Source organism: Microtus pennsylvanicus, chromosome 1, assembly GCF_037038515.1.
Source record: "Microtus pennsylvanicus isolate mMicPen1 chromosome 1, mMicPen1.hap1, whole genome shotgun sequence".
Classification (NCBI taxonomy): domain Eukaryota; kingdom Metazoa; phylum Chordata; class Mammalia; order Rodentia; family Cricetidae; genus Microtus; species Microtus pennsylvanicus.
This window is the reverse complement of record NC_134579.1, coordinates 25,777,022-25,798,126: the sequence shown is the minus strand read 5'-3', so window position 1 is coordinate 25,798,126 and position 21,105 is coordinate 25,777,022. Positions and strand designations below refer to the sequence as shown.

Below are 21,105 nucleotides of genomic sequence, written 5' to 3'. Positions count from 1 at the left end.
TTATGTGGATGGAGTTGACTGAGCCGCAGGAGATGGAAAGGTTTGCTAGGCACAGTGGGCATCAGGGACAACTGGCCTCTCAGGCTGCACGTTAAAGCAATTGTCATGTCACAGACCCTGGAGGCCTCCAGAGAGCCCTGCTGAGAGAATGAAACTTGGAGGGAAGAAACCAGGGTGAGCTGTTTGGCTACCAAGGCAAGAAGACCCAGAGTAGAACCAAGCAGGCAGAGACACTAGCCCGGGCTAGACCTGACTGGAGTCACACTAAGGGTTTGTGTTTGCTTTCTTTTCTGGGTGACACGTATTCTGCTTAAGCCCAGTAGAAATTTCCCCCTTGCTATCACGACTCTGCAATTACAAATACAGTTTAACCCAAATTACACGGAATTAACAAACCTTCATTTAAAAGGAATTATTGGCAATTAAAATCTAAGATCATATACTAGATTTAAAGTGATTTTTAATTCTTCCCGTTTACTGTTTATTACAACTAAGGCAAAGTCCAATTTTATTGTAATCTTTTAATGAAAATTCATCAGTTCTCTTGAACTCAAGTTTGATTTTCATGATCTAATCATTAAATTTTCCCAAGATTTAATTCCTCGTAGTCACTTTTAACGAATCAGGTTATCATTTTAAATCCCCTTTCGCTTTGGTGACAGCTATGCTCATAAATGATGTTCTTCTGAGACAGGAGCTTTAATTTTCTTAGCTAATCCTTGAGAAAGTCTTGGACTGTCCTCCTTAACCAGGACTCACCTACTCTACAGTTATAGAATGCCTATATGTGCTTTAAAATATAGAGCCCATCAATAATCTTTTGTTCATGTGTATTTTAGTTATCAATAGTTGTTAATATTATAAATCAGACAAACGACTAAACATTAAAAATGTAACAGTGACCACCGCAGGCTAACATAAGACTATTGAAAATAACTTTTTTTAGAGAGTGGCACTCACAGTTCTTTCCAAACTTTTTGTTTGTTTGTTTGTTCTTTGGTTTTTTGAGACAGGGTTTCTCTGTGTAACAACCCTAGCTATCTTGGAACTTACTCTGTAGACCAGGCTGGCTTGAACTCAAAGATCCGCCTGCCTTTGCCTCCCTAGTGCTGGGATTAAAGGCGTGCGCCACCACCGCCTGGGGGAAGAAAGTAAAGTGCTTAACTACGCACACTTTGCAATCAGCCAGCCTGGGGTAGGAATCCTCGCCTTAAAATTTACTGGCTTGGTAACCTCTGGCTTATTACTAACATAGTGAACGTCAATTTCCCTCCTATAAAATGGAGATAATATTCATGTGTACGTTTGACCAATAACAAAGATAACTACACTTAGGCATACCACACAGAAATGCCCACACGTGGGCACTGCACAGGTTGAAATCCCTAATACCACCTTAATCACCACCTTCCAGCCCTCAGTGCTTCCTACAGTGGCCAGCACACAGAGGACGGCCAGTGGGAGTTTGCAGGGACGAGGGCAGAGAGGAAAAGGCAAACTGGATCTGCAGGGTTAAGAAGTGGAATGCCCGCCTCAGAAACCGTCACAAGCCAAACATCCAGACCAGAGTTTACTTAGAACAAGCGCGAGCGAGGCACCGCAGTCTGCGGCGGTGGCGCAGGCGCCGAGAGCGCGCGCTCGGTGCTCGGCCTAATCGTTCGCCCTGATCGGGGATCTGCAGATTGGGTCTGGCTGCCGGAGCCGCTCTAGGGCTCCGCCACGCTCGTTCTCGCGATCCTTCAGGAAAGCGGGCGGGGGAAGGGGCGGGGCGGCCGGCGTAGACAAGCGTGAGGGGACGCAAAGCGGCGTTCCCAGCAGGCTGTGCGCACACCTCGCTTCCTCCGAGCGCGTGAGCGGTTGATTGCGGGCTGGCCATGGCGCTCCACGTCCCCAAGGCCCCGGGCTTTGCCCAGATGCTCAAGGATGGAGCAAAAGTAGGTGACGTCGAGAGTGAAGGCGGTGGAAGAGCGGGCCCGCACTTGCGGCGCCCGCGAAAGGACTGCGGGCGTGAGACTGGGAGAGGGAAGGTTCCAGAAAGGGAGGCGTGCTCTTCACGCCGGGCCGCTGACGCCCAGCACGCCTCCCTTTCTAGCGGGCAAGCTTCTCACTCCACGATCAGGGTTGGCCCGAGCGGACGGAGCGATGCGGCGGGTTCGCACCCCAGCTCTGCATTCCTCTCTGTGGGATGGCGCTCAGGGCCCCGCCCTTAACGGGAGCTGGCGGTACAGTTGATCGACTTGGGCGGGACTGATGAGCCGGTTGGTGCACGGCTCGGGGGTTGTAAGATGGAAGGGACAGAGCCCGGCAATGGTATAGCAACCATTGGACCTGCTCATGGTGGCTTCCTTCCATATGATCCTCCGTAGATACCTGATCCCCAACTTAATTTTACTGAAAGCCTACGTCTCGAGATCGTGTTTTCTTTATCTTATCTAAATTGAGTAGACTGGGCCAAAAGATAGTAGTAATAATAGCTTTGAATTCTGACTATCCCACGTTGTAGCCCACAGGACAAGTGAAGCCCCGACCCAGATAAAATAGTGTTCTCTCTTGGATATAATTTCAGGAAAGTGATTTTTTTTCTAAAGTATCACACTGTATATGGAGCCAGATAATTTCTTTGTTTCCCATAGTACTAAGACTTGTAGAAATAGACAGATGAATTGAATTTAAGGTTTTAGGGGAAATAGAGGAGACTTAACAGTTTAAGAGAGCATTTTGCTGATAGCTTGTGCATACTAAGTGGTTGTCAGTATTTAATGATATTGGCAATTTCCTTTGTGTTGATGTGGAATGGGTGTCATGGCTTCCAGCTTAGGTTTACACCTCCCTCGCTTAGATTGAGAAAATGATACATTTAAAAGCATTTGTCTCATTCAGAAACTAGTACTTTAACGGAGATGCATGTAAATCGGTGCTGAAGACTGAAGTGAAGACAACCCAAGTCCCCAAAAGAATTTCAAATAAAAAGCTAGTATTAATTGACTGGGATTGTAGCTTAATGGTAGATTGAGTTCCTGGGTTCCGTCCCTGGGTAGAGGTGAGAGGGAAGGATAGTTCTTCAGTAGGTATGTGTAGGATGATTAGTAAAAAACCCAGAAACAGATACTGCAGTTAAATCTGAAGCAAAACAGCCAGTCACTGGCTCTTAACTTCTACCTCAGTCTGAAATGGTGATTCTAACCTCCAGGAATTTCAGAATGAGACTGTGTGTGAGAGTTGTTTCCTCCTGTTTTATAATCCTCTCTAGGGCTGGGATTAAAGGTGTGTGTCACCACTGCCTGGTCTTAATAATGCTGACCAGTGGGGCTGTTTTACTCTCTGATCTTCAGGCAAGCTTTATTTATTAAAATACAAATGAAATAATCACTACAGGTAGGTGTTTCTGAACAATTTGTCAAGTAGGGAATGTTAGTTATTTCATTGATTTACATACAGAGAAAATTGCCTGGGCCCTGTAGTAAATTGGTGGGGGGCGGGGGAATCAAAGACTGTTTGACTCCAGACTCCGTGTTAAGTGCTTATGTGATCCTAGAGCTTTGTTAGAAACATGATGAGCAGATCCTCTGTGTTTGGGAGTTCTTCATGACCCTATTTAAGCAGATGTTTTCTTTTTCAGCATTTTTCAGGATTAGAAGAGGCTGTGTATAGAAATATACAAGCCTGCAAGGAGCTTGCTCAGACCACCCGTACAGCATATGGACCAAATGGTAATGGCCAAATTCAGGCTGTAAAAGACTTGGTGTGATTGTGTGTTAGCTTCTGTCTCGTGTTTGTCCTCAGGGTGGTAAATTATCGGGCAGTTTTTGCCAGTTGTTTTGATGGCACTGGTGTGCTTCTAACTTTCCATCTGAAATTTAGCTTTCTAGAAAAATTTTTAAAAATGGTACTATTAGGTGATAGGAAAATACAGCACTTTCACTGTTGACACAGCTCTTCATAATGGAAAAGGCTGAGCAGTTTCAAATTTTGACATAGTTTAAGCAAACTCTTAGTTGAACTAAAGCTAGACTAGAAAATTAAACATAAGGCAAGTGTGTTTCTAAGTATGTTAATTTTGTGTGTGTTAATTTCTATGTGTTGGGTGCTTCCTACATGCTAACTGTGGATGTTCAGTCAGCGAAAGCCCATGGGCTCTTGATAGATCTGAAAATGCAGAGCATGTGTGCGCGTGGAGGGTGAAAATCAGTACAGCTTCTGGACCATGTTCTTTCTGGGTTATGGAGGAGAATGTTTGAATAATAATGGATTATTTCTCTTTGCAACTCTTTTTTGAGGAATGAATAAAATGGTCATCAATCGCCTGGAGAAGTTGTTCGTGACAAATGACGCAGCGACTATTTTAAGAGAGCTAGAAGTAAGTTTTTCCAAAGCCATCCAAAAAGAAACCCAGTTCTGACACTGGTGTATGTAGCCTTATTTCAGTTAGATGGTAAAGGGCTGCTTCTTCCTCAGGCTGGTCTGAAGATTTGTAAGTGACCAGCAGTTGACTGTCGGCTACTTGTTTATGGAGGGTCGTGGAGTGCTGCTGTGACTAGCAAACTTGTTACTCCGTAGAGTGATACTAATACTAATTTCCTCATGATATAAAACTAGATGGTAAATACTGATGCTGTTTTAAAGAACCAGTTGGAACTTTGTTTTGCTGCCATTTTGATGTCAAAGAGTCTGCAGAACAGATACTTAAAGCAGGGATAAGAGGGATGCTTGACACCTATTTCTCAATCTATTAAACTGTAGTTTTATGTGTACTTGCTCAGCTTTAGAGAATTTTCCAAAGCATTGCCTTAAAAGTACTAGACGAAAACTTAAGTCTGCTTTAAAGAAAATGGGGGGAAAAAAAGTAACATTCCTTTAACATCTTAAAAAATGATATGCTAAGGACAAATTAGCTTCAGAATATTTGTGGAGGAATTTTTGTGGTAAATGTGTATCTTACACCATGTTATCATTCTCAGGAATTAAAAAAGTACTGAGTAGGCCTGGAGAGATGACCTGATGATCAAGAGCACTTACTGCTCGGTTGCCAGCACCCACATCAGGCAGCTCACAGCCACATGTAACCCCAGCTCTGAGGGCTCTAACATGCTCTTGTGGTCTCCAGGCACTTTCAGAAATGGGGGTACTGTCCAAGTGTAGAACTGCAGTGTTGGCTCAGAGTTTGTCTTCCTCCTTGGTTTGGAAAAATCTAAAGGTGTTCTAGGGATATAGTTCAGTGATAACAATACTTGCCTAGCAAACACAAAACCTGGCTTCAGTCCCCATTAAATTGAAGAGTATCTAGAATTAACTCCTAAGAACTCAGGAATTTTCATTATTTTTTAAAATTTACTTTCAGACTTGGGGGTACATTTTAGTTTGTAGGGTGTCTGCCTAGGGTTTAATTTCCTACACTGTATAAATTGAACGTGGTGGCACACACTTTTAATCCTAGCACTCAGGATGCGGAGGCAAAAGGATCAAAAGTTCAAAGTCTGCCTTTAATACCAGCATTCAGAAGAGGCAGGTGGATCTCAGTGAATTTGAGACCAGTCTGGTCTACAAAGCAAGTTCCAGGACAGCCAGAGCTGTAACAGAGAAACCCTGTCTTGAACTACCTCCCCCCCAAAAAAGTATTTACTTGATAATCTCTTTATATCAGGTACAACATCCTGCTGCAAAAATGATCGTGATGGCCTCTCATATGCAAGAACAAGAGGTTGGGGATGGCACAAACTTTGTTCTGGTATTTGCTGGAGCTCTGTTGGAACTAGCTGAAGAACTTTTGAGGATTGGTCTTTCAGTATCAGAGGCAAGTATTCTGTACTTTAGTTGATTACTTGTTGCTTAAAGTTGAAGGTTCAGGACTAGGGAGATAACTCGAGGACAAGCACAGGACCTGAGTTCAGATCCCTAGAACCCATGTATTGCTCAGGTATGCCTGTAATTACAGTACTGTGGGAGGCACTGGAACTTGCTGGTCAGCCATTTAGCTTCAGATTGAGAGTCTGTGTAAAGGCAATATGTCATAGATAGAGCAGGACACCTGAAATCTCCTTCCAGCTATCATGTTACACCTGGATATTTATAGAGGCGTACACTGTACACATACTTCACATTTCTCCCATATTTACCATATACAAATGAATAAGTTTAAAATAAACTTCAAGTCCACTAGTAATAGCTAACATTGAGTAGCTTACACTGTGCTAGGCAAATGACCATATGCTTCACGTGTGGTACAGATTTTGTCCTCAGAAGAATCCTATTGCTAAACCTTCTTAAACTCAATCTATTTCATATGAAGAGAGATTTGAGATAGAGAAATGTTGCTCAGGACCCTATAACACTTAAGTGATAGAATTGAACTTTGTGTTGTTGTTAAAGCTATTATAGCTCATACTAGTGTCTCTACCATGTGTCCTCTACAAACGCTTTTGTTACTTTATGTTGAAAATACATTTATTGAGTTATCAGAGTATGTCATGTCAAAATTATGTCTATTAAAGTAAGTATTTTTCTTCATGGTTTAGGTAATATCAGGCTATGAAATAGCTTGTAAAAAAGCTCATGAGATTCTTCCTGATTTGGTTTGTTGTTCTGCAAAAAACCTTCGAGATGTTGATGAAGTGTCATCTCTGCTTCGAACCTCTGTAATGAGTAAGCAGTACGGGAATGAAGCATTTCTGGCCAAGCTTATTGCTCAGGCATGTGGTAAGTTATACCAGTAAAAGAAAAAAATCCAAAACACATTCTCATTTTAATTATGACTGAGATGTCTTTGTTGTCTAAAAAATTATGTTTCATCTTCTTGACAGTATCTATTTTTCCTGATTCTGGCAATTTCAATGTTGATAACATCAGAGTATGTAAGATTCTGGTAAGTTTCAAAAACGCATTGCCATTATCCAAATAGGTCTTGGAAGAGGGGGTTGTTTTTTCAGTACTGGGACTTGAACCCAGAGCTTTGGGTGTGTTAGGGAAGAACTCTACCATGGAGCTACATTCTCAGTACAAGATCGATTATTTTGCCTATTTATTTCCTTGCTCCAAAATTGTTTTGCTCCTTTTTTTTTTTTAAAGACTTGTTTATGTGAGTTTTGCCACTGTTTATGTCTGTATACTTTGCAGTTTCTGTGGATGCCAGAAGAAGGCATCAACTCTTGGGACTAGAGTTACAGATGGTTTTGAGCTACCCTTTGGGGGTCAGTAATCAAATCTGGGTCCTCTGGAAGAACACCAGTGTTCTTAACCACTGAGCCATTTCTCTGCCCCTAAGTTTCACCCTGTGTTAGACTTGGTATTTAATGGTCTTTTGGTTTTAGTTCGAGACAAGGTTTCTCTGTGTATAGCTCTAACTGTCCTGGAACTAGCTCTTGTAGATCAGGCTGGCCTTGAACTCACAGAGATCCACCTGCCTCTGCCTGCCGAGTGCTGGGATTCGAGGTGTGCGCCCCCACCGCCCGACACTTAACTATCTTTGTAAGGCAGTGGTTCTCAACCTTCCTAATGCCACAACCATTTAATACAGTTCCTCATGTTGTGGGGACCCCCAGCTGTAGCATTATTTTCGTTGGTACTTCATAGGTTTAATTTTGCTACTGTTACGAATTGTAAATATTGATATGTAGGATATGCAACTCTCAAAGGGGTTCTGACCCACTGTTTTATGGCATCATTTTATAACATTTGGTGTTAATAAATTATGATGTTGCTAGCTATTAGAGTGCATTTTCTTGTGAAGTCGTCATTTCCCCCTGATATTTAGGAATTAGAATACTGTAATAGAACGGGACTGCAGAGATGGTTGCCTTTGATTTTCTATTCTGTCTGTAATAACAATTCTACCTGGTGCATTAGTGCAAAGTGCTTGGTGATTAGACAAATACATGGCTTGATTGCTGTCTAACTTAGTTTTCCCAACACGCTGAAGTGCCTTCCCTCCACAGTAGTGGCTTATTGTGTAACCTTGAGAAGAATGGTTTGTTTATGCCCACTGTCTGATACTGTTAGCCTTAGCATACTTCTTTAGTTTAAAACTTAACTTCATTGACAGTTTTGGTGTTTTGACTCCTTAGGGCTCTGGTATCTATTCATCTTCAGTATTGCATGGCATGGTTTTTAAGAAGGAAACTGAAGGTGATGTAACATCTGTCAAAGATGCAAAAATAGCAGTGTACTCTTGTCCCTTTGATGGCATGATTACAGAGACTAAGGTATGAGATTGAAAAGTAAGTTTGGGTTGAAGTGGGATTAGCTCTTCAGCCAGTATGTACTTCATAATAAACTGGAAATTGTAGATTTTTTTAAAGTATGACTATTTGCTTCAGCTACCAAATACTAAAGACATTGTATGCTAGGAGTGTTTGTATTCTTATGTACAGCTCTTCATATTCAAACAGCTCATACTATGAGCATCTTGTAAACCCTTGGTGAAATCACTTTTTATGAATGTTGACATTCATAAATGTCTTTTGTTTAAAATATTAATTTGAAAATGAACTACATGTTTTGGATTCCTAAGTAGTTGGATTTGTGCCAAACATTCTTAGCAGATTGAAGTTGTTGATTTTACAGGATTGAGGGGAAATGGTTGTATAGTCTGGGTTTCAAGGAAAATTTGAGGACTGATTGTTTCGGTGATACTAATTAGTATTTGAAAAAAGATAACTATCTGGCTGACATTTCTAAAGAGAATTGTTTCTTTAACTGCATCAGTGTGCATATCACAGTGCACATGCATTGACTTTAGCATAAGGAAGTATAGGAACAAGCTCCAAGGATCTAAATTTATATGTAATGTATTTTGTTTCATAATAAAGCATTTATTTTCTCCAAGTCTTTAAGTTATTAAGTAAACCATCTTAGAATTTTGAACACTAAAATCAAATGGTTTTAGAGAGCTTGATTGTTTTCCAGGGAACAGTGCTGATAAAGACTGCTGAAGAGCTGATGAACTTTAGCAAGGGAGAAGAAAATCTTATGGATGCACAGGTGAAAGCTATTGCCAGCACTGGTGCAAATGTCATAGTAACAGGTGGCAAAGTGGCAGACATGGCTCTTCATTATGCTAACAAGTACAATATCATGTTGGTGAGGTAAGAGTCTGATACTAAAAATTCTTGGGGAAATGCTAAGCAAATTGAATTGATAGACAGTTGAGAAATGGAAAATGAAGGTCTTAGATCAAGCAGAAAGGATTTACCAAGGAGGGGCAGGTAGAGCATACAATTAAGCTGTGGGGTCCAAGAACCAGAGGGGGGGAAAAAAGCATTTCGGGCAAAAGGAACAGCTTAAGGGTTAAGAACTCAAGAACAATGGCAATGGGTTTTTGATCCTACTGCATGTACTGGCTTTGTGGGAGCCTAGGCAGTTTGGATGCTCACCTTACTAGACCTGGATGGAGATGGGTGGTCCTTGGACTTCCCACACGTCTGGGAACCCTGATTGCTCTTCGAGCTGATGAGGGAGGGGGACTTGATCGGGGGAGGGGGAGGGAAATGGGAGGTGGTGGCGGGGAGGAGGCAGAAATCTTTAATAAATAAGTTAATTAAAAACAAAAACAAAAAAAAGGTACCATCTTACTGAATTGTTTATCAGCGAGGGTGAGAGTCAGGAAAAATGCCTTTTCATTGAGCACATGCAAAAACTTTTTTTTTTTTTTACAAATCAAAAAATTTGTTTTATTTTATTTTTTTTAACATTTTTTTTATTTTATTTATTTATTTATTTATTTATTTATTTATTTATTAAGGATTTCTGCCTCCTCCCCGCAACCGCCTCCCATTTCCCTCCCCCTCCCCAATCACTTTTTACTATCTAGCACCAAACCAGACACAGTAAAATCTGTGCTCTTTCTTACAGATTGAACAATTGCACATATTAAAGGGGATTTTTATTTATACATACACACACGGCCCCTGGTTAGAAGTCTATGAGACTACAGTACCCTACTAATTCCTAAGATAATGCTGTAAATGTTTAAGTACTTACCTGAAACAGGTTCTTACTATGTAGCCCTGGTTAGCCTGGAACTCTATGTAGACTGTTGCACCTGTCTCTCCTTCCAAGTGCTGAGATCAAAGGTGTGCACTGTTAAACTGGCCCCAGCTTTTATATCTTTAACTGTTATATACTTCAGATGTGGCATTGCTGGCTAGTTTATTAACATTCTGCGTCTTGGCTTCCTAATTCAGTCCAGTGTGGATGTATTTAGAATAAAGCGACGTAGTTTTGATACAGCTCTAGCTGACCTTGAAGTCAAAGAGATCTTGCTGGGTGGTGGGGGCGCATGCCTTTAATCCTAACATTCAGGAAGCAGAGGCAGGTGAATCTTGAATTCCAGGACAGCCGGTGCTATTAGGGGAAAAAAAAATCTGCCTGTCTCCTATCTTATGAGATTAAAGGCATGTACCACCTTGTCCAGTTATTTTCTGCATTTTATGTTAATGTGATTGAATTAAAGTTTCTACTAACTTTCCTTTTGAAGGCTGAACTCAAAGTGGGATCTCAGAAGACTGTGTAAAACAGTTGGTGCTACAGCTCTTCCTAGATTGGTATGTATTTTAAAAAACAAAAAATACATGAATACATTTGAATTTTTACTAACACATTTGAAATTTTACTGCAAGGATCATTTTCTTATAGACTCCTCCAGTCCTTGAGGAAATGGGACATTGTGACAGTGTTTACCTCTCAGAAGTTGGAGACACACAGGTGGTTGTTTTTAAGCATGGTATGTCATAATGGTAAGGTGTGTTTTGTACAATTATAAGGTATGCTTTCTTTCATTTAATGTAAAAATTATTTATTGGCAGAAAAAGAAGATGGTGCCATTTCTACTATAGTTCTTCGAGGTTCTACAGATAATCTGATGGATGATATAGAAAGGGCAGTAGATGATGGAGTTAATACTTTCAAAGTTCTCACAAGGGTCAGTATTCGCAATTTCAGAAATTTTTGATTTCTTGACAACACAGTTGGCAGACTCAAATGTATGTGGTTTAACACATCAGTTGCTAATGAATATATTACCTTCAAAAACTAATTGTACAAACTAGAAAGTAGCAGGCAAAGCTATTCCTGAGTTTGGCTGCCTCCCACTGCTGAAGCACTATCAGTGCTGTATTTATGGATTACTAGCCTTCAAAGTTTGACAGTCGCTTGATTTCCCTAAATGTATACTCAAGTTTTGAGCAACGGTGCTCTAAAGACTATGGTCTGAAGAAATAATTCATGTTAGTGTTTGACATTTTTTATAGGATAAGCGTCTTGTACCTGGAGGTGGAGCAACAGAAATTGAATTGGCCAAACAAATTACATCATATGGAGAGGTATCACTTTAATAAATTCACTTTCTGTCTATTTCTGTTTGTTTTTCGAGACAGGGTTTCTCTGTAGCTCAGGAGCCTGTCCTGGAACTAGCTCTTGTAGACCAGGCTGACCTCGAACTCAGAGATCTGCCTGCCTCTGACTCCCGTGTGCTGGGATTAAAGGCGTGAGCCACTACTGCCCAACCCTTTTCTAATATAATGCATTGATACATTTTGTTTCAGACATGTCCTGGACTTGAACAGTATGCTATTAAGAAGTTTGCTGAAGCATTCGAAGCTATTCCACGTGCATTGGCAGAAAATTCTGGCGTGAAGGCCAACGAAGTTATCTCTAAACTTTATGCAGTGCACCAAGAAGGAAACAAAAATGTGGGATTGGATATTGAGGTAGTTATTAAATTTAATTTCTGTGCATACACAGTTCATAGAAGTAGCATGTGTAAAGAGGGGAATTGTAACTTAGCCATCTGATTCTACAAGTAATTTTCTTAATGGTTGTTAAGTTTATCTAATAGGAAATTTTAGTTTTATTGACAGCTTTGGGGTGGGGCTGTATAAAATATAAGATATATTTTAGGAGCCTTGTAGTTTTTTCATGTTGGGCATAAACATTTTCACATGTAAGAAATTAACATAGTTTTGTGTTGACAGGCTGAAATTCCGGCTGTAAAGGATATGCTAGAAGCCAGTATTTTAGATACTTACTTGGGAAAATACTGGGCTATTAAATTGGCCACTAATGCTGCTGTTACTGTACTTAGAGTGGATCAGGTGAGTGAGAAAACTGAATCTTTCAAAAGTGGTGTAACACTCCTTTAATTCCAGCACTCGGGAGAAAGGCAGGCAGATCTTTGAATTCCAAGCCAGCCGGTTCTACAAAGCAAAACCTTGTCTTAAACTTAGTAGGTTTTCAGGTTAGGGGAAATGGCTCAGATGGAAAGCTTGCCCTGCAAGCATGAAGACCTAAGTAAAAAAGTTAAAGTTGAGCACAGTTGTACATCTATAATCTCACTACTTGGCCTGGAAGGGTCAGAAACAGGCACATCCCAGGGAGACTCAGCACTGACGAGACAGGAAACTTTGAGGTTCAACAAAAGTTGGATGGAGAGTGACAGGCAGCAGGGCATAGGAGAAATTTTCGTGAAACTTAATAGTAGATATACAGCACTTCTGATTGTGGTTATAGAGATGAAGAGTGTTGATAACAAATGGTAATTCTAACGTTGCTGACAGAAAATTGTCTTCAATGCAAAGCTTGAGTTTACTGGACTTAACTTGGCTTTTTGTTTTTCAGATCATCATGGCAAAACCGGCTGGTGGGCCCAAACCTCCAAGTGGGAAGAAAGACTGGGATGATGACCAAAATGACTGAGGGACTTTTTGTTGTAGTGAAGCAGTTTATTTGTGGAGCAGAAACTTCCCTAATCTTTTCTTAGTCTCCCTAAATTAAGAAGTATTTGTGTTTGTATTCTTCCTGGATGGTAAAATAAATGTGTTACTGTTATACCTGTCTGATCAATTACTGCTTATGTCAAGCTTTTTAAACACATAAGCTATGAACAAGGCAAGTTGCTTACATGACTGTTCGCTTTACCTGGTCTGCTTCTGAAAATAAGTTGCTATAACCATACCATGTATGGCAGTTGCTTTCTACAAAGGGATGGCAGATTAAATAATTGTTACCAGACACCAAAACAGACTGGAAAATATTTTTTTTAAAGGTGTTAACCTCTAGACTATAGACTAAATTTCCAAAGTTATTCCCTCAAACCCACAGCTTTGAAAGCTTTCCCACCACATACTTAACAAGATTTTGCTGGCATGTGGAGGCAGCACTTAGTCCACAGCATAGCTGTGAGATAACTGCATGTCTGCTCAGGTCATCTGAACCATGCTACAGTTAGTGCACGCTGACGACAGGATTTCACACTGTTTCTAGTCACTACTGCAAACATAATTAGATGTTCTATAACCAACACTAGAAAAATGAAACCTTTTTTGCAAGTAGGGGTACAGTAATATATAACTTAAAAATTAAGTTATTAATATATAACTTAAAAATCATTTTATTGATATGTCGAGAACTACCACCCAATCAGATTAAAAACAGGATTTTAGTATTTCAAATTTCCTTTGATAAGACAATAAAAATCAGTATGACAATACAAAAACTTATGAATAGGCATTTAAATAAACCGTCGTTTACTTATGTGAACATAATTTATAGTTTAACTTTATTGTTATCTTTGTTATGTAGCCAGTATAAAAGCCATAGATGTATTTCAGAGAAAGTACTTTTGTTACTACAGTATTCTCTCATAAAATAGGAGATACGCTTGTGAGTTTAGTACTTTGGCTATAGGCACAGCTTGCACAAATGTGTCGCTGATATGAAACCACTGCCCTTTAGTCGATTCCATTTCACAGTCTGTTAGGAAACACAAAAGGAAAGATTGAGGCTAGTCATTTTGGCTTTGGCATAATCAACAAAACGTCTCTGCTATCCAAGATAACTTGTGGAATTATCTTACCTTGTGGAATGTCACCATGAAGAACAAGATTAGAAAGACGACTACTTGCAGTTCTTGCCTTGGTGTAGGCAGTGTAATGCCCTGACCTCATAGTACCACTGTGTTCAACAACTCCATATAAGGAATACAGTACTCTTGTACTTTCTTCAGCAACATTCTTTAAAAAATAATAATAACCCAGTGTTATTATTACCCCATTTATACAGATGCTTTGGCAAGACACATTCAGTGTCTTAACACAACACCTTTCTGTTCTCCACAGAGATGCTTCCACCTTTTTCAGATGTTGCAATTGTTGGTCCCATAGTACAAAAACTAGTATAGATACTGAGCTCAACTTACCAGTTAAAGAATTGCTTAATGCCTTAGAATTCCTTAATACCCCTGGCCATAATCCTGGTTCTCCACCAATATAAACCTTGTAGAAGGCTAACATTTAGATTATGCGAAAAGAAAATTACTTGGACTTTACTTTCCCACCCAGAGTAAAGGCTGCTTATTAAGGCCCTAGGTACCACAGGCCTTGACAAATGCAGATTCCCTCAGGCAGAGGCTGTTTTCCTTTGTGCCCTTGTTGAAAGTCACTTCTTTACCAGTCCAACTCTGCATTCTGTGCCTCCTGCATTTCCCCAGAGGTTCATGCCCTGGTGACACGCATGGCCTTTTCAATGCCATAATGGACTGGATTTTGAACTCCGTCCAGAGATCCAGCCCAGTCTCTCTATAATGGTCTACTCCTTCAACTCGTCTGTGTTCTTTAACCTCAAGTATCCTTGAGTCTTGATTGTCTGCTGTATAGTCTAAAGTAGCCTATGAAGCAGCAACCGCAGCACCTAGTAGTAAAAATGACAATTCACTACACCTCAACTCTGAAATCGTTCCAGAATAAGAAGGCATTCAGCACTTCAGTTTTTACACATCAGGGGTTCATAAGCTTACATTAACATAGTGCAAACACAGCAGCATAGATAGCTTCTCTAATCTTGAAATCTTCTGAAAGACAAAGTCATGGTGCCTTCATCACAGATCTTAAAATTATAAAGGTATAATGATCAAAGTACCACTCTAAAATAATTCTAAGCAATCACTGAGCTTCATCCCCAGGCTTTCTTCAAAACTGGCATCAGCTTTACATTTAATTTGAAATACATATTTGGTGGGTTATGATTTCTCAACAATTTCCTTTAAAAACCATTTTTACATACCTTACATTTAAGAGTACAAAAAGGAGCCAAATCTAAGATTTCCGGGAACTTTATGTGTTTGTTAACTTTGCGTAGGTTAAAACCAGCCTAAAGGAGGAGGATTACAGATTAAGTTCTTTTCTGGAAAAACTGTACAGATTAAATAATTATCCCCTCTAAAGCCCAAAGAACTCCCAACACCCAGCCCTAGTCACCTTTCTAAGGAGACGTGTGTGTGTGTGTGTGTGTGTGTGTGTGTGTGTGTGTGTGTGTTTGAGACAGGGTTCTTCTGTAGCTTTGGAGCCTGTAACTCTTGTAGACAGGCTGGACTTGAACTCACAGAGATCCACCTGCCTCTGTCTCCCTAGTGCTGGGATTAAAGGCGAGTGCCACCACTGCCTGACCTAGGTTTTTCTTCAAGTACCACATTACCACCAAAACTACTCTGATGAGATCTCCCTGATTCTGCCTTAGTCACCTCCAATGTGTTCCTAAAATTCAGCAATAGCAGACTATTTCCCTGTGAAATACTTTTCAGCCCATGTTCTTACCATGTTTACACAATTCCTCGTAAGATATAACCAGTAAGTCAAGACAATGCTTGACCAGTAAGAGGGAAAGCACCCATAAAATCCTGGAGGATTTGAAAGTTGTATTATACCAAATCTTTCAGGAAAGATACGGCCATAGAAATTATGAAAATCGCCGGGCGGTGGTGGTGCACTCCTTTAATCCCAGCACTCGGGAGGCAGAGGCAGGCGGATCTCTGTGAGTTCGAGGCCAGCCTGGTCTACAAGAGCTAGTTCCAGGACAGGAACCAAAAGCTACAGAGAAACCCTGTCTTGAAAAATAAAAATAAAAAAAATTATGAAAATCCAATGAATGTCTTTTTATCAAATCAGTAAAAGTAGATATAATACACAAAACAGAAAAACATTTAGGCAGTAAACCTGTGTTTTTCTAATCTGAAGTTAAGCTTAGAGTAAGATACTATAAATCTCAATGAGTTCTAGAAACCTAGGACTATCTAAATTTCTTACTTTGACAAACCTACATATATGTCTCTTCTGATTTTCCCACTCTTTTTGAAGTTAGAATTAAGAAAAAGCAGAAGCAAATACAGAAAGAGATAAAGTAGGCGTTGCATGGGTACCTGCTGAAATCTCTTCAAATGGAGAGTGAGGACTGGAGGAGCATGGGAAACCAGCATCTGCTTCTTTGCATTGGTGTAAACATGTTTTCTCTCACCTACAGAAACGCAAGATGCTAGCAACAAAACAATCGGTTTGCTATAAGATCATCTCAAATTCTAAAACAGGATTAACAAACTTCTACAAAGAATGTGGTAATATTTGTGTTTCTATTAAACAAGAGTCAAAATCAAGGTATTTTCTTGGTATAAATATAAACTTAGAAGCAGTAATTGACTGTGAGCGGCAGGCGGTGGTAGCGCATGCCTTTAATCCCAGCACTCGAAAGGCAGAGGCAGATGGATCTCTGTGAGTTTGAGGCCAACCTGGTCTTCGAGAGCTAGTTCCAGGAGAAACTCCAAAGCTACAGAGAAACCTGTCTCTAAAAACCAAAAACAAACAACAACAAAAACAGTAATTGGCTCTGAATGCACCGCATCAGAAGAATGTCATGTAGTAAAGCCAAACATTTAATTGGGGATGGAAGTAAGTGTTCCACATCATCAAATCATTTATACCACCACTAAAAAAAGGTTTGTTTTTTTTTTTTTTGTTTCTTTGTTTGTTTTGAGACAGGGTTTCTCTGTAGCTTTTGGTTCCTGTCCTGGAACTAGCTCTTGTAGTCCAGGCTGGCCTCAAACTCACAGAGATCCGCCTGCCTCTGCCTCCCGAGTGCTGGGATTAAAGGTGTGCGCCACCACCGCCCGGCCTAAAAAACGTTTTTGAGGGGTGGAAAAACATGATGGCACATGCCTATAATGCCAGTACTTGGGAGGTAGAGGCAGGAGGATGGCAAGTTTGAAGACAGACAAGAGTTACCGAAGAAGACAGTGTCTCAAAAAAAAAAAAAAAAAAAAAAACAACTTTTTTTTTAAAGGCTTAAAGTACAACTCACTAGTAAAATGTACAAGGTGCTAAATTCATTCTTAGCCAAAAACTAAAGTCTTTAAGAACTGGAACATCAGCAAGATGTCTGGAGGTGGAGGTATGGCATATCTCCCTCCATAAAAAATGACTAAGGACGGGCTGGAGAGATGGCTCAGAGGTTAAAAGCATTGCCTGCCCTTCCAAAGGTCCTAAGTTCAATTCCCAGCAACCACATGGTGGCTCACAACCATCTGGAATGAGGTCTGGTGCCCTCTCCTGGTCTGCAGGCATATACAGACAGAACATTGTATACATAATAAATAAATATTTAAAAAAAAAAAAAACTCTAATGAAGATCTTTAACAATCTGTGACACCCTGCCCCTTTTGGGCAAGGCAAGAGGATATTATCAGTTCCATGTTTAAGGGAGATAAGAAAGCCTGGTCCCTTTATTCTGAATGTGCCACATAAGTACACTGAAAACTTCAAGTCTGACTTCCTGGGGGTAAGGGAGATGAAGGCCATCACTAGAGCCAACAAGGAAACGAGGATGCAGAGAATCGGTCACTGTTATGACGGCATTCCAGTGGGAAGTGTACCCACACAGAAGAGACTGGGAAAAGCTAGTCCACTATATTGCTGCTAGTTGCCAGTGTACTAGCCATGCCAATAAAGTTTTTCCTTCTGTTAGGACATTTACATGCAAGAGGGCACTAGTAACTCTCCAAATCCCAATGTGACCATAATTTACAAATATTCTCCTTGCAGAATATACACTTTAATATCAATTTTTAGAGCAAGAAAAACTCTAAATACCTTTTATATTTGTCTTTGGTCCATGACCCTGCCGTCTTGTGCATACTTCACAAAGCAGTTTATTTGCATCTTGAAGCTTCTCATTACGGGTGAACTGATACAAGCAATGCTGGATTGAACACTCATCAGCACTGAAAGCTTCCCGGTTGGCAAGGGTGCAAAAGGCAGTTTCTGGGTCCTCATTCATGACCTCATACACCTTTGTCACAGAAGAATGACTGTCATTCAGAATCTCTATATTTATTTCATCAGGATGAATAGCAGCATTCAAATTAAGGTTTTTTAAACCACTGGTAATGTCAAGTTCTCCATTGGTCCTTTCCTCTAGAAAGGCATCATTTAAAACCCTAGTACATTCAGTAGCAGGTGTCGAAATCACCAGATCACACTCAGTGTTGACACTTTTCACACCTAGTGCCTCTGGACATTTCTGACTGTCAGTTGTACTTTCTATCATTTTCTCTTGGCCATTGAAATCTTTCTCATTAACATAAAGTTCTGTATGTAAAACCTCCTCTTGAGAACCATGGTTGGACTCAATATCCACTGCCGCTTCTCCAGGAAGTGACATTTCGACTTCGTGTTCATTGTCTTCAGTATGGTCAGTGGTACAGATATCATTTAAGTGAAGAACTTTCTCTTGAATTTTTTGTTGCCTTCGTTGGTTCTGTGTAAAAAGTATAATATATATAAAGTGAGAGAGAAGGAAGTAAAGAGAGAAAGGTAGAGAAAGTAGATACCACCCACATCAGGTTTTGTTGCTTTTCAAAAAAAAAAATCATTTCATAAGAAATGTTCACTCTCAAATTCTGATTTTAAAAATTCCTTTACTATCAGAGTTCAAATAAATTATAACAATAAGTTCTTTAAATGAAATCAATAATAATCACTATTCACCAAACACCAGGCTATTGTGGAGGTAACAATACAAGAGATGATGCGTACTGTTGAGAAGTGAGCTATGAGTTCTATGACTTAGAACTGATAAGTCAAGAATTAGACAGAGTGGTGGTTCTCACAACACTCTGGTGGTTTGAATGAAAATGGCCTTCATAGGTACATGCTTCGGTATTTGATCCCCAGTTGGTGGAACCATGTAGAAAGGAAGGATTAGGAGGTGTGGCCTTGTGGGAAGAGGTGTGTTACTGAGGGCAGGCAATGAGGTTTCAAAAGCCAATGCCATTCCCAGTGCTCTTTCTCTGCTTCATGGTTGTAAAATCAAGATATGAGCTCTGGGCTAGGTGATGGTGGTCCAAACCTTTAATCCCAGCACTCAGGAGGCAGAGGTATTAAGATATCTCCATGAGTTCAAGGCCAGCCTGGTCTACAGAGTGAATTCCAGGACAGCCAGGGCTGTTACACAGAGAAACCCTGTCTCAAGAAACAAAAGATGTGAACTCTAGTCCTCTGAAACTGTAAGCCAACTTCAACACTTTAAGTTGCCTTGTTCATGGCCTATTGTTGGAGCAATAGAAAAGGAACTATGGCAACTCTGCAGGAATATGTATCTATGAGTTGCAATTACCAATCAGTCTCACTAAAAAGACAACAAACTGACAACTTATTTTGGATACAGGATACATAAAAATTCTTGAAGGAAAAAAGACATAAAGAAGCTATATGCACAAGGCCAGTAAAATTTCCCTACTGAATTTACCTTTTTGTCTGCATAGGGGGAGAGGTGGGGAAGAAAGGGGCAAATAAGAATGAAGTCTACATAAGGACTAAGGAAATGGCCCAGTGGTTGAAAGCACAGGCTGCTCTTCTTGAGACCTAGGATCCTCAGGGCAGCTCACAACCATCTGTAACATCAGGGAATCTGATGCCCTCTTCTGGCCTGTACGGGCACCGGGCATACGTGTGCTGCACAGACATGTAAACCAAACACCCATTCACATAATATAAATAAAATTGCAACAAAACAAAAAATACAGTGCTAACAGCCACCATTCTGCATGTTAACTAAATCTTTTAAATTAAAACTAACAAGTAAGTAAATACACAATAAAGAAAAAGCATAACTTCCCTTGTAGTTACCCACCTTGGCTTGCTTTTTGGCTTGCTTCTTTGCTTTTTTCTGTATGTGCTTGCTGGTTCCTGAAGGCATATCACTTCTTGTTTTCATGTAGCTGTCATCTTTTTCTTCCTCACTGTCTTTATCTTCTTCTTCCATTGTCTTTTTCACATTTTTATCATTTGTGTTTTTCTTACCACTCTTAAAATATGAAAAACAAAATATTACCACTATTATGTTGAAAGAAAATTTATGTAGCTTAATATTTTACTCCCTTATCATTTGTTTAAGATTTATTTTTTATGTACACTGGTGTTTTGCCTGCATCTATGTCTACTTAAGAGTTCCAGATCCCCTGGAACCGGAGTTACAGCTGTGCACTGCCATGTGGATGACAGGAACTGAACCCAGGTCTTTTGGAAGAGCTGCCAGTGCTTTTAACTGCTGAACCATCACTCCAGACCCTCTTACCATTTTTAATTTCATGATACATGAAAATTTATATAAAGACAGCAATCATCACATGCTGAGAAAATATGAAACACAACAGTAAAAGGGCAATATCAGGGGCTGAAGAGATGTCTCAGTAGTTAGGAGCAGCACTCATGTCAGGTGACTCAAACCACCCATATCTCCAGCTGCAGCGTTTCAAAGACACCTGCAGTCATGGCACATACACCCAAAGACAAACACATAGGCCGGGCGATGGTGGCGCACGCCTTTAATCCCAGCACTCGGGAGGCAGAGGCAGGCGGATCTCTGAGAGTTCAAGACCAGCCTGGTCTACAGAGCTAGTTCCAGGACAGGCTCCAAAAAGCCACAGAGAAACCCTGTCTCGAAAAAACCAAAAAAAAAAAAAAACACATATATATATTATCTCAAGCAAGAAGTGTCATGTGTAAGTATACTAGAAATGAGTGTGATGAATTGGATACAAGTAATAAAATGTTGTATAAATGTCCTTTTGTAAATGTACTTTAAGTGGTTTCTGCATCACACCATAGAATTCATTTGTTGTTGTTTTTTTGTTTTTCTGCACATAAATGATAGTCTTAGAGGAAGTAAGTAAAGTTAGTTTGGTAAGACTTTAATTATTTAAGTAACAGGGCAAAGGGTTCCTAATTTACATTGACTTGAATAATTTATTCAATGCTCATTTATTTATTAGAACTCCCTATATAAAAAAGGCCA

General features: G+C 40.1%; 2 protein-coding genes across 12 annotated transcripts in view; one reads left to right on the top strand and one right to left on the bottom strand.

Annotated features, from left to right (window-relative positions):
• The first annotated feature begins 1,620 nt into the window (after positions 1–1,620).
• Positions 1,621–12,827, top strand: Cct8 (chaperonin containing TCP1 subunit 8). The gene is made up of 15 exons (XM_075959372.1): positions 1,621–1,934; positions 3,620–3,710; positions 4,278–4,357; positions 5,642–5,791; positions 6,513–6,693; positions 6,798–6,859; positions 8,058–8,195; positions 8,899–9,077; positions 10,469–10,535; positions 10,627–10,714; positions 10,797–10,912; positions 11,241–11,312; positions 11,535–11,699; positions 11,964–12,083; positions 12,607–12,827. Exons 1-15 carry the CDS (start codon positions 1,875–1,877, stop codon positions 12,682–12,684), a joined length of 1,647 nt encoding a protein of 548 aa, XP_075815487.1. The 5' UTR covers positions 1,621–1,874; the 3' UTR covers positions 12,685–12,827.
• A 686-nt stretch (positions 12,828–13,513) lies between these two features.
• The window catches only part of Usp16 (ubiquitin specific peptidase 16), a 28,898-nt gene continuing 21,306 nt past the window's right edge, over positions 13,514–21,105 (bottom strand). For 8 of the 11 annotated variants that reach the window (XM_075959297.1, XM_075959315.1, XM_075959345.1 and 5 more), the window contains 6 exons: positions 19,942–20,115; positions 17,901–18,567; positions 16,181–16,293; positions 15,049–15,135; positions 13,844–14,000; positions 13,514–13,740 (listed from right to left, as the gene is read on the bottom strand). In XM_075959297.1, coding sequence (XP_075815412.1) covers positions 13,616–13,740; positions 13,844–14,000; positions 15,049–15,135; positions 16,181–16,293; positions 17,901–18,567; positions 19,942–20,115 — 1,323 coding nt within the window. In that variant the 3' untranslated portion in view covers positions 13,514–13,615. The remainder of the gene's footprint in view (positions 13,741–13,843; positions 14,001–15,048; positions 15,136–16,180; positions 16,294–17,900; positions 18,568–19,941; positions 20,116–21,105) is intronic. The other 3 variants (XM_075959322.1, XM_075959338.1, XM_075959330.1) reach the window with 1 other exon arrangement.

Excerpts from the sequence above, each read along its gene's own strand:
- Cct8 (XM_075959372.1), top strand. The coding sequence starts at position 1,875 with ATGGCGCTCCACGTCCCCAAGGCCCCGGGCTTTGCCCAGATGCTCAAG. Across the intron at positions 6,694-6,797 it reads GCTTATTGCTCAGGCATGTG|TATCTATTTTTCCTGATTCT; the intron begins GTAAGTTATACC and ends TCTTCTTGACAG. Across the intron at positions 11,700-11,963 it reads ATGTGGGATTGGATATTGAG|GCTGAAATTCCGGCTGTAAA; the intron begins GTAGTTATTAAA and ends TTGTGTTGACAG.